The sequence below is a fragment of the Hetaerina americana genome, unplaced genomic scaffold (assembly GCF_022747635.1).
Source record: "Hetaerina americana unplaced genomic scaffold, ioHetAmer1.1.p SCAF_2, whole genome shotgun sequence".
Lineage (NCBI taxonomy): Eukaryota > Metazoa > Arthropoda > Insecta > Odonata > Calopterygidae > Hetaerina > Hetaerina americana.
The window spans coordinates 55,377,790-55,391,796 of NW_027286763.1; the positions used below are offsets into that span (position 1 = coordinate 55,377,790).

Sequence of the window (14,007 nt, forward strand, 5' to 3'; positions counted from 1 at the left end):
TTGTTTTTTTCTCAAATTCAATTGATCTCAAGGATGCTAAAAAATAGTTGGGTAGATTCTCCTCTGCTAGCTCTAATTCGACTCCCGTGTTATATCATGCATGATATAATTCTTTCATTAGAGAGCAACATGTATATCAGCATCATTAACCCATTTGTAATTCTTCTGGTGATAGTCCTTCACTGCCTTATCACCATCATCTTGAGTTGTTCTGCTGCTTAGCACATTCTGTCATGGTTGACTTCCATGTGTTCCTGACTTGAGCCATTCTCTTCATTTCTTTACATTTTCTCCCAATCTTAAACATGTGTAACACCACATATCTCTTTCTCCCTTGCTGCCATAAGAACAGGGATAAAATTTGGGATTTTAAATGTCAATGTTTATAAAAATGAACACAGTTATATCCTGTTTTATCATTTCAATTATATATAGTGCACTTTGTACTACATTTTCAAAACATTTAATCAAAATAAGGCATATTTGACATCTTAATTCAACCTCCTTAAAAATCGAGTCTGTGCATTATTTGGTAACTGGAGAAGATTAACTACTTTTGGTGTGGCTGGGTTGTGGAACTTATTGTTCTTTAATGATACCATATGTGTATCCAAGTTTGTTTTTAAATGCATCTCGCATATTACCTGTGCAGAGGAGAACTACAGTATAATACAAATCAACATTTTCAAAAATACTGATAATGAGTTTAAAGAATCGCAGTGGTAATCATTATACAAGATGAAAATGTTTGTTGAGGAAAATGGATTTTTGACTGGTGAAAATAAATAATGTAAATCTTGGGAAAATATTTCAATGGATGTAAAAATCATATTATTTAACACCTTTTGTACATAATATAAATTTAGTTTGTTGAAGATTCTGTAACTCATTAAAGATTTCATCTAATGTTTTCCACATAGGTGCTGATTCATCCAAAGGCAAAATGGAACAGGAAGAGAGAGAAGTTGCTCGTAGTCTGCTCAGTCTGTCCAAGTCCATTGACCCAACCAATGGAATTGGCCGAATGTCTGCCCCCCCTGAGCCCATATCTTCGTATGCCCCACAAAGTGGCCTCACCCCCCTTCTGTCTCGTCCCCGCTCCTATCCTTACATCTCCCACCTCCCCAATCAATCCCTCTCTCCTCCTCTCCCCTCAGAGGAGAAAGCCAGGATCATTCTTCCCGAGTCAGATGCTGGAGTGGGTGATAGCAACATCTTCCCTGTATCATCATCATCGTCGACCCTTGTCGCCGTTGCCTCTGGGCAGCGCTACTATTTCCCATCTCGGAGGGATGCGCAAGAGAGGGCCACGGAGGAGAATTTGAATGTCATCAAGGCTGGTGGGCCATCACCTTCCAAATCTGGCCGGGATACATCATCCCCCAATGCGGGGCCACCCGTTTTCAATGCAGCAAATGTTGACGTGGCTGACCAGGAAGCCAACGAGCTGGAGGACAGCGCAAATGGTGGCAGTTATGGTCCTGTCGACTTGAGCACAAGTGGGATGGGTAGCCTCCCTTCGACCCCCGAGGAAAGGGGAGCAAGGACTGGTGGTTGGTGGGCCAGAGGACCGGAGCGTGAGGAACCCATCAGGCTGAACTCGAGGGGCATGGGACAGCCGGCATTTGTCCTGGCAACCGTTCTGCCTCACTCGCCCTATGGAACGATGCCTGGGACTCCGACCACACCTGTGAGGGAGCATCCCTCAGAGATTTTGGCCCCCGTTCCCTCGGACTCTGCCGCCCTGCTGGCCTCACTGTGCAGCACGGTCAACAAGCTGCCCCAGTCAACACTCGATGCCAGTTCTGGGGGTGGTTCTGTCGCCACCACACCCACGGTGGATGACAGCACGCCCGGTGGAGGGACGATGCTGCAGGCCTACCTCACAGAGCGAGCACTTCAGGATGTACGGCTGAAGAGGCAGCAAAGAAGTCCATTTCATCCATCGGTGAGGGAGGAGCAGGTTGAGGTTGTGCCCATTTCAGGGGCATGCAACGTCATAACCTCCATCGGGTCTTGTTCGATTTCCCTTCACCCCAGTGCCGTTCCCAAGGGGGTGTCGGTTTGCCCATCTCCTAGAATTGTCGACTCCCCCACGTACGAGGTGGTGAAGGCAGCTGAGGTCATGCAGGAAGTGCAAGTGAAGGCATGTGATTCAATCCCCAGAAAAGATTGGTCAGAAACCGAGAGGGAGAATGGTGAGGTAAACGTTTACTGTGCCAGCACCGCAAGTACTGTTGCCAGGGTCATTGAGCGGCCATGTGCATTATCATCAAATCACTCTAGTGCATCTCCAGTGCTTCGTCAAGCCAAGACTACTGATGCTCAATTGGCTGCAGAGTCAAATTGCATTACACCTGTTGGATCGTCAGAGGTGTTGAAATTAAGTCATGTCATTGGACCACGTGTACCTTCTTGTTCTCCCAAGGCAGAGTTCATGCCCCCTCTTAGCGGACCCTCTTCTAGTTACACAGGGTAAGTTGAAATTAAAGTTCTAAATATTTGTTGAGCCTCTGTGTTTTTTATCAAAAATGATTGAATAAACTTGACAGCATATATTTAATCTTTCATGAGCAACTTCTAAATCAAAATTCTTCGTGTTAGTTTAATAATGAAATCGGCCCAAGGGCTGTGAGTCTACTGTGTTACTTAACCGTCCAAATCTTCCTCTATCTCTGGAAAGCCATTTCTTTCTTCTTGATTATCAATCTCTCATTTTTCCAATCCGTCATGCAAATTGTGATTGGATTTTCTCAAAAAGGGAATAGATATTGTATCAATTTTTTATGACATTTGGTTTGGAACTTAATTAATGAACTATTTCTTATTTAAGAACATGAAAAATTGTTTCCCCATTTAACTTGCCTTGACTTTGGTCTTATTTGAACTCAGTGTGATGATGTTAAATTAGTTTCAGAAGATTCTGATTAATGCTTAGAATACTAGATAATTAATGGGAATAATACTGGAGAAAGCTTGATTTGTGACGAAAGGGTTGGATGAAGAAGGGGCTAGTGAGTTTAAGGTGTGAAAAAAATGAATAGTGAGAGCACAAGAGGGGATAAAATATGGAGAAGGAGTGAGTTTTGAGGGGTAGGACCATTATGTGAACTAGTCCAGTGGTAAACTATGCCATTTAATGTGAAAAATTCAATGGAGTAGAGCATTCAGTGATGTACTAGAGAGTCCTGTGTTCAACTCTTTGTAGTCAATGCACACCTGAAGCTATATCCAAGATGTGATCACTTAAGTAATTATAGACTTCACAGAGGAGGAACTGTCCCAGTACTGATTGATAACATGGTGTTTAGTCGAAATTGTCTTGTAATAATCTGAATGAAATACATTTTGTTTGATAGACATTCCATTAAAACTGTGCAATATTAAAAGGTAGGCAAGATATAATAGCAGTTTCACATGAATGGAAAAATTCTAAATTCATCATTTTAATTTGAGTATTTAGGCATCATGAATGAAAGAAATCAATGGACATTTTCTTTCAATCAATGAACACCAAAGTCCTTCCATCCTATAAATTTGTTGACTCCATCCTAATATGTATAAGAAAAAAGTTTAATAGGATCCCTTATGACAATATCTTAAAGTAATTCATACTTGCATAGGGTTCCATATGTAATCATCCATCTAAGGATTATTTATGGTAAAAATAATCTGATTGTCAAGTTAGCACATGGCCACTATTTCATCTGCCTGCATAGCTGTAATAAATGCAAAAGAATGACTACAGCATTACAATTCATACATATTACCATTGGTATCCCATTCATTTCTGTCCTGAATTTGATCCTTGCGTTTCAGTAAAGAAACTAGTTGGTTTTAATGGAACTATTAGTCAGATATGGTGTCAACCCAGTTGGCTAGTGTGTATGTAGTGTAGAAATTGATTTTATTCATGTCTATGTTCTTTGTTAGATTTTTTTGAAGTTTTGTATCAGTGATTTAGTGCTGGAAATTGAGGAAGTTATAACTTTCAAATAGCATGCTCATTCATCATATGAATTGACTTAGCCTTTATCTCTGCTGATGAAGCAGTTGTTTTTTGATGACTTATGCCATCACAGTTATTGAAAAAATGAATGCAATTGTAAAGCTTTTGTTTCATGAATTCATTTTTAGATGTATTATTACATATCTATTTATCCTTGTCTTTGTTTCAGAGTGACTGAAGACGGTCGAAGTATGTGTGCCATATGTCACAAAGTGTTCAGTAAAGCAAGTCAACTGCGTCTTCATGTGAATATTCATTATTTTGAACGTCCCTTCCGCTGTGACTCATGTGCTGTGTCTTTCCGCACTCGAGGTCACTTGCAGAAACACCAGCGTTCTGTCTCTCATCAGAATAAGGTCTGTTGGGTTGTCATCAAAATCAATCTCACTTTTTAATATCGTTTGGAAATAATATGTGGTCAATCTAACCCTATATTCATATCTCAGATTATCGTTTCATATTTATCAGTAGAGATGAAATCACATAGTAGAAAGCACTCTGTTTAAAGCTGTGATAAACTTAAATGATCATAAGCTATAACTGAATAAACATTTCATTGAATCAAGGATATATTAAAAGTAAATCATCCTGAAAATATTTTGTGGGGGTTGATAACTGATTATTTGTCAAATACTTGGCTTACAGGTCAGCATGAATTCAACATTTGGTATGCCAACAACAGAAAATCCTCGGCCTTTCAAATGTGGTGATTGTAAGATAGCTTTCCGAATTCATGGCCACCTAGCCAAGCACCTACGTTCAAAAATGCACATAATGCGTCTTGAATGTGTTGGAAAATTGCCTTTTGGCACTTATGCAGAAGTGGAAAGGTCTGGGATCTCTTTGGCTGACATCGACACATCTGACTGTGAAAATTCTCTTGAAAGTTTGCAGGTATGCATTGCATTGGTATTAACTTCATAAAATCTTTAGTTTTTAGTATTTTATTTCAGATTAGTATTGTTTGCATGCATGTAGTCAATATGCATATTTTTTATCTATAGTTTTAGTTACAATTGCTCCACTCTTTTCTCAAAAAGTTATCGTAAGTAGAATTAATCTATCTTGCCACATATTTTCATAGTGTTAAATAGTTTGTGAAAAAATTTGAAAATAAGTTTATAAATTTCTCATTTGTGTGAATATTTAATCCAATAATTGATTTTAGTGAGTTGCACTTTGTTTTTGTAATGCATGAAGTGTTTAATCATCATCTGTTGCTCTAATTATAGATTTTGGCTCAGAAGTTATATGAAAAAGATCCAACTAAACTACAGCATTGGGAGCGCACCAGGGCATTGAGTGAGTCCTCTGAGGATGAGGCAATGGGCTATCATAGAGACGAGCCTGGACATGGGATTCCTGTGCCCAATGGTCCATTGCACAGCAGCTCATTGATGAGGCCATCTGTTTTGGAGCAGACTGCGAGTAGAAGAGCATTTTGTGGTACACTCACATCTGATTACGAAGATGCCTCCGATGGAGAAAGTGTAAGTATACTTTTGGCAAAAGAAATCATATCAGTGACATTTGGTTTTGGTTTCTTAAATGTTTCATTAATTTTGCACTGGAAGCTTGTACTTTGGTAAAGTTACTTGATGCATTTAATCATTGACAGCAACTTGTTGAATTCATCAAACAATGAAAAAGCTTACTGTGAGGCTTCATGTATGCAATGTCTCAATCAAATTTGCATTTGTCTGCATTTTAATCATTTTGTAAATGATATTCTTGTTTCATGAATGCTATATGTTTGCTGCCTCCATTATCAAAATCTGTAAAGTGATTACTAACAGTACACTGAAAGTTAATCTTTGAGTCTTACCCTATGTGTTGTAAATACATTTCCAGTGAAAACACTAATATTCTTAACATATAATGTAGAGATAACTGCTAAATAATTACTTTTGATTCACATTGCATCATTGTAGGTTTAATTTTGTAATTTGAGAATGACTAACATTTTCTTAGCTAATTGTTTTTTATTTGTAGTTTTATTAATTGATATTTTAATCTTAAAGGTCTATCGCCGGAAAATTCATATTCCAAAAGGTAGGGTGAAATTGATGTATACAGGAACGTCATCTTTTCATTGATAAATTTAAAAATTATGCACTGTCTGTTGGATAAAGCTCACTCCACCATGGGATGCATTTCAATAAGAAGTAAGTCCCAATTACACTGTTATAGGTGTTTTAATTATGCACATATATTTGATGCTCTAACTATACTTATTTTTAACGTAACTTATAAGTCAGTTAATTACAAAATGTGCAAAATTAAAATTATTCAGTGGCATAACTATGAACTTTTTCTTTCAATGCAAAATATTTTATTAAGAGCATGCCCACTTCACTGCACTTATTGTGATAAAAATAATTCCACAAAAATATAATGCAGTTAACTATAATTCAATTCACCCTAATCTTGATTATGATTGCTAGAAAACAAGAACTGATCATACATATGGAAGGCATTCCAATGAAGCAGTTGATTCATCCTACTAGGTACCTTTGCAAATAGATGTAAAATTACCATATTGCCTGGCCCATAAGACATACAGGTTTGTACCTAGATTTTTGAGGTTATAATTTACAAAAAATACTTGGATCAGACAGAAAAGGATCAAAGTATTTTGATGTTAATACTTAATATGAAGAAAATTGAATTGCTTCAAGAAAAAAAAGGAGCTACACATATGTCAACATTTTTTTCATATTAAGAATCCCAGAAAATCGATATAATTGCATCAAAATGCCTTTAAGCAGCCTTGTTACTGTGTTCTGAAGTGTAATTTATTAATTCAAGTTCAAATGCAATGCTCTATGACAATCTTATCTCTGGAGATAATATGGCATTATTATCATTTTTACTCTCATGCGACACTTAGTTTCTGTTATTATTTTGATATTATCAAAATTTGTGTTTAAATATTTATATTTTCTATGCCTTTATGAAACTCTCATATTAATTAAGGTTGAATACCTGTAGATTAAGAGTTTATCGAGAGAGATACAATGTTTGTGTTTATTAGCAAAGTGGCAAAATCCCCATTAGCACAATATGTATCAGGTTTTTTTGGGAGCACCACACGAGCGATGAAGCAAAATGCACAACATTGTATAAACTTATGATTGATTTGGGATTTTTTGAGGAAGTACTTTCAATGAAGTATTAAAAATCTGTTGCTCACTATTCTCTCAATCGACTCAAAACAGTGATGTTATCAAAATTTGTAATGAAGGCATCCATTTTTTATGCCAGATGTGGGAAGAAATACTTAACGTAAGTATTTTTCCAAAAAATCAGCTTACAACTAAATGTCAGCTTACTCTTGTATGTTATTCCCATACCCCTGGCCTGTAAGATGCAGGCTGATTTTAGAGTGCATTTTGGATTTAAAAAAAGCTTCATATTATGGGCCAAGCAAAAGGGTACTTTCACCTCATTCACAAACAAATAATGCAGGCAAATAAGTGGCAAGATTTTTTAATATATGGGCTTACTTTCAATCAATTCAAATCACTATTCCTGAAAATGTTAATTTGAAAGTTGCTGTACGTATATGACAGATGTAATACTGCAACTTTGCAGTGGCATGCGGGTTTTATCTAGCAGACAAGTTTTAGGATTTAGTTATTCTGTTAATTAATTTACTATCAGTTTTTAAAATGTATTTAATATTCTTGTATAAGTAATATTTAATCTAGTAGTGGCATTCTCTTGTATAATAATTTCAGTATTTTCTCTTACATTACATTATTTCACCTAGAAGTGTGTGAATTGACACAATACTGTCAAATTTTATGTTATTGTATTACTGTATTTTCTCATCGATAACGCGCACCTTATGTATAACGCATCTGTATGTTACATACATATATATGTGCGTAAAAATTATACATAGTGTGTGTAAAAATACGTCTATTTCGGATGTGAGTGTGTTTAAAAATACGTCTGTGTTTGGATTTTTTCAATTTTCATTACAAAACGCGCATCGTAATGTTTTCGATTATCTGAACATTTTTGTATAGATAACATGCAAGTTATCGATGGGAAAATACAGTATTTTGTGTTGTTTAATGCATTTGTTTGTTGGCCACAAGTTGAGTAAATTATTCTCATATGTACTGTATTTCTCTGGATATAGTTTCCCCTCCATTTCTGAACCATCGGTTTTGAAAAAGAGGTTTGAATGCTCAAAAGAAAATTTCAATCGCTGGTATTTCCATCAGATCATCCTTCCATGTGATGTTTACTGCAATAAAGTAACGTCTAAATTTCAGTGATATAATTATTTTAAATATCTGAAAAGGCAATTTATCGTTGAAAAATATAATTTCTATATCATCTGGAATGGTTGAGAGTGAAAATAACTACTAGTCAAAATCCAAATTACTTTTTTTGAATGATATCATATGTAAATTTTAAATGGATTTTATTTGAAAATTTGTGTGTTTGAAATGCATGAATGTACAGGAAAAAATATTCGATTTTGGCTCAAAATAAAATAATCGTGAAAGTTGAAATGGTGATGAAAAATCTTTATATTTTCAGTAATACCTGGAAGGCACCTATAAACATAACATTAATTAAAGACTGCCATTATCTCTAAGAATTTATTCATATATATAAATTACATTTGGAGGCAAAATATTGCCTCAATAATAAATAAAAATGTTTCTGTCTTATTTATCTCAGTTAGAACCAACATTTCATACAATTTTGACATTGATGTACAAACCTAGTTCTACTCCGGGGATAAAAATAATTGTTTTTATGGTCTGAGTGCCAAGAAATAATTCATAAAACATGGAAATCAAGTGAGAGCATTAGATCTCCTTTACCTTCCTTGCTTCTCCTTAAGGCAAAAATGGAGAGACTATAATTTGAGATATATCTTTTAAACCTAATCATCTGCTGTGAACATAAACTCTGAATTCATGCAGTGTGTTCCCATGCTTTCCTTTGACTGATATTTCCATTTAATAAAGGTGGTTTCATTACTAATGGAATTTCACAATGACTCAATTACATTATCATAAATACTGTATGAAAACTCACCAATAATATAGTATTAAATGTCAGGAAGAAATGCCTGTACTTTAAAATTATGCACATCGTGTAACCACATTTCCTTTGTTTGTAGGTACCTATTAATTGAATAGTAAGATGTCCATTTTTGTTGGACTCAGCGTAATAGTTTTTCGGCTCACTGTAGTTTGATGAATATAATTAATATACTTGGATTGTGCTGACGAAAATTAAATTCACCATCATTTTTTCAATTCCTTTTGCATAAATGTGGAACTATAAAAAAATAAGGCATACCTATGTAAAAGCAAATGATCGTGGGTGTTGTAAGGTTGTGGTTGTTCGAGTCAGGTGTGCTAGCTATGCTTCTACTTTAGTTTAGAAAGTGGATCCTGTCACCAATTAAATTTTTTTGTGGGAAAGATTTGTGCCATTACTTGTTAAGGAAATTTTTTTTCTGGAATTTGGAGTTTAATTATTAATATGGATTGATAGCAAAAAGTAAAAACTGAAGACCATGGGAACAGTCTCAAGTCCTTTTCCCCATGATACTTTAAATCCTAATACTGCATGTCAAGCATTTCTAATTTTTATTCACATATGAGATGATGGTAAATATGTTAAGCTAAAAGCTTTGTGACATAAGAAACTAAATGATGGTGCCTCTCTGCTCTTGTGCCACTTAGCATAAGACCAAATTCAGCATCATGCATATTAACTTGAGGTGAAAGACTGTAATCTCAAGCGTTCATTAATCTCATAGTATTCAGAGCATAGTATGTTGATGCACTTATTTGTGGGTATTCTTCATGAAATAATCTTTTAACATGACATTATCTAAATTCCAGATCGCATAGTTACTGATGTATAGCTCATCATATTGACAGTTTGGAGAACCAGTGTTTGAATTCCTAGTCCATCAAATAATACATTCTTAGAGAATTTCAATCATGACTAAATATTAACTTGCACCGTCATGGCTACCTACAGTGAGCTAATGTGACATTTTTCTAGTTGTGAAATCCATTATGGCAAAGCGGCTAATTGTAAACATGCAATTTTATTTGGTTACACTAAGGATCTCATATTTTAATATGTTGAAATGAGAGCATTGAAATCGTCTTCAAGTGATATATGAAAAATAATATAACTGACCCACAGGTTATTAGCCATTTTAATATAATTTTTTAAATAAAAATAATCACAAAAGAAAGTTTAAATAAAAATTTTTATTTTCCATTAAAAGTAGAAAAACTGAGGGCAGAGAAGGGATCGTGAATTTTAAATATTCTACCAATGTTTATGTAGGACTACTGTCACCATTTTGACAACACATAATAATAATGTAAATGGCATTACAGGAAGCACATTAATCTTACCTCACATTGAGGATTGCAGGGAGTTATAATGAATTTTGATATGGCATGCGGTTGGTTATTTTAACTCAGAAAAGGCACCCATACATATCTATCCCCAAAAATGAGGGCATATAGCAACCCCAGGTGAACCATAGTATTCACCCATTTGCAGAATATAATATTCCACCTACTCTCTAATTTTATGTTTGGTAAAATTCCACAAGATAATTCAGAGAAATAAAATTCTCTGCCTCATTATTTCTTATAATTGAAATGTTAATAATTTAAATAAGGAATCTATGAGTTGAAATATGACCCACAAAAATAAACATACAAGCCCTAATCAATCAATCACTCTTTCTTTGGACTACATGCTAACTAATTAGCTGTTTTTCATTTCTATAATTAAGAATACATTTGTATATTCAAGAAATTCGTAAAAATCTATTGTTGCAATATGTTGAAAATGTTGCATGTATACACATTTAAGGTCAAATGATAATGCTTTTGGAAAATAATATGGACATATTGTTCTTTCCCCAGCATCTCATGCTCCAACCTCAGTTAACACGCTCCTTCATCTGTGACTTCTGTGATGCTGGTTTCACTTCAAAGCAGCTTCTACAAAATCATCTGTTGGTTCATCAACAAAGTTCTCCAGATAATTGTTTGTAATGGGAATGCGAAGGGAATATTTTAAAGTTAAATGAGAAAAATGGAATAGCATGTATTGTAGAGTAACTGTGTGTTAAATGAATCCTTTTGATTGTTCTGTGTACAGTTTTGAATTTGTGATTTGTTATTAAATTTTTATTTTATAAATAAATGTTAAATAAAGTTTCATTTGAAATTGTAACAATGATATCAGGGCAGCTCACAGAGCTACATACTTTTATGTCCTTATTGGGATAGGTTGAATAGGAATTCATATACTATTGTTTTAAAATCTTTTCCTTGTACATACTTTCAGTATTTGACTGCTTTTGTATTTTCTATCAAAATTAGATTTTATGGATGTTGTCTTTGTTTGAGCCATTTATGAATTGTAAATAAACATTTGACATGATTGTAGATTTATGGTTCAGCCGGTAACCATCATTATCCTTAAAGTTGGTTTATTTTATTCTTTACATTTGTGATTGTTGTGAGAAAAGTTGTAATTATTCATTTGTTAATTTGTTTTAATTTAATGTGCCTGATTTTCACAGCATAGCAAAGAATAACAGGAAGAAGTCACATTAATAACTGTTTTCAAACATATTCTCCTAACAATACATATCTGAATGTGGCGAGTTAAAGCATACCTTTTACCAGTTGTAGTGCTTTTACAGGGTTTTCTACAGTATATTTCTTACCTTGGTCTAGCTTTTTGATTATTATAGCCTGTTGTGAATTAGTGGGTGAAAATTCTTCATATTGGTGATTAGATTTTGTACTTCCATAAATCTTCCTTTACTCTTCCATTTTCAAACAATTTTCAAATTTGCTCACATGACAACATAGTTTTCTAAAGCTTCCATGTTAGAAGGTTGTTACTAGAAACATTATATTCGTAATTTTTATGAATCTAAATATCAATGCTACCTTGAAATGAGTGATTATGGACTAAATAATTTTCTTATGACTGTCAAGATATTTTATAATGCATTTTAGGCAAGGAACACTTTTTCTTGTTACTTTTTTATTGATAGTATATAAGCTGATTCTTATAAATTCATATCAAAGTGTCTAAAGGTCAGGCAAGCTCAAACTTCCTCCAATATCCTTGCACTTTAATTCCCAGCTTGGGAACTACATATTGTCCAAATCTGTTGTCTGCCTTTCAATGCTCACACTGCCCTCAAACCCTTAGGCCATTTTTACCGACCCTTGTTACCTGATAATTGCCTTTGTTTGTAACTCTTCCATCAGTATTCTCTTAATGAGACCTACTGTTAAAGCTTCCATGATAAAAAAAGGTCAAGTCTTCTCTTTCTAAGGTTATTGTAGTAGTATGATCACTTGCAATGTGCTTGATTAGTGGGACATTAGAAAACTTTTAGATGAAAATTGCTTAAAACAATGGGAAATACATTTGAAAGTGGTGTATTTATATAGTAGAATCTGTTATCGTTAATCTTATAATATTGAAATCTCTGAAATTGTCAATTTTTACTATATTCCTTCATGATCATGCCATAGCTGGCTAAGGATAAGTGCTCTGGCTCCCACAGAACTCATGTTGAACTCATTTATGTTCCCTCTTTTATTAAGTGTCCAAATGTGAAATCTTAGGTTTTAATTAATGGTTACTTTTAAATTGTTTACATTGTAAATTGTTTTACACAGTTTTCACTTCTAAATTGTCGAGACAACAGCTCTATTTAATGAGCTTGATTTATTTTTGATGAATTGTGAATGGGATGTTGCTGTGACATTTAATATGCTCAAAAATTTTGTGAATATTGATTTACAAAGGAGCCTTCATAAATTATGTCACAAGAAAGTTTGGTCATTGTAGGCATTGCAAATGAGAGCAAACTATTACTGTCAACCTTAACTTATATTAAGTGTATGGTATAAAACAGTGATGTGTGTGGGTATGAAATTTTATAGTGCAATGTTGTAAGTGGTAGATGAAGTTGCTTCTGCTATGTACTGTTCTGAAAGTTTGGTATGCATAACCTTGCCTGGAAATGAATAGATCCGACGATTCCAAAAACCCTCAGAATCCTGTACAGTGAAATGGTTTATTTTTGTATCAGCTGAATGGAGAAATTAAACAAGTACATAAGTTGGAACTCATTGAATTTAAGATACCTGGAACTATTTTTCGTGTGAACTGTAATGATTGTTCATTGTAACTGTTTATCATTAGATATTTGAAATTCTTTTTCAAAACTGTTGTTGATATCAACAGTATTTCCTTATAAGAACCATGATTTTTACCTTTCCTTTTATCACCTTATTAAATCAAAGGTTTTAACTTATATGAAGGAGCAAATGATATTAATCATTCAATTTATTGCTCAAATATAGTAAATTTAATTTCTCACTAGCAATAATTCTTGAGGTGCTGTTGTTTAGAGGTTTTCTAACTAATTGGATGACATATCATCACCTCAAGTACCTTAGTACACACTCAGTTTGATCCATTAAGTATGTTTTGACTAAATTAATGCCTATAACCATGGCATTATTCAATGTGTAATATAGACTGTTCATTATTTCATAAAATATTTTGACTCGTGGTTGAATACTTATCGTTAATGTGAAGTATGATCCTGTTTTTCAAGTACCAGCTTTATAAGACGAAATCATGTACCAATGAAATGACTTTTTGGAGGTTATAAATCAAATAAAAGAAGAGCTAATAAATGTAAAAGTTTCGCTATTACTTTTCAACTACCAGAATCATGAGTTTAAATTACTGAAATAGATAATGGTTTTATGAGTTTTTGGCCATTATCATCTTGTTAAACAAATGAGGTCACTGTGTAAAAGTCAAGCGTAAAAATCATTTTTCATAGTTTCACTTAATGGCATGGCAGTACAGTCCATTTGAAAACCATGATGGTGTTCCATCGGCACATTCTGACTTTTTAGGATGACTGACAAGACTCTTAA

At 34.1% G+C, this 14,007-nt stretch overlaps 1 protein-coding gene across 1 annotated transcript in view; it reads left to right on the forward strand.

Annotated features, from left to right (window-relative positions):
• Positions 1-13,181, forward strand: part of shn (zinc finger schnurri) — a 190,957-nt gene extending 177,776 nt beyond the window's left edge. The window contains exons 12-16 of the mRNA XM_071585533.1: positions 921-2,475; positions 4,179-4,365; positions 4,655-4,903; positions 5,242-5,499; positions 10,945-13,181. Coding sequence (XP_071441634.1) covers positions 921-2,475; positions 4,179-4,365; positions 4,655-4,903; positions 5,242-5,499; positions 10,945-11,076 — 2,381 coding nt within the window. The 3' untranslated portion in view covers positions 11,077-13,181. The remainder of the gene's footprint in view (positions 1-920; positions 2,476-4,178; positions 4,366-4,654; positions 4,904-5,241; positions 5,500-10,944) is intronic.
• The last annotated feature ends 826 nt before the right edge of the window (positions 13,182-14,007 follow it).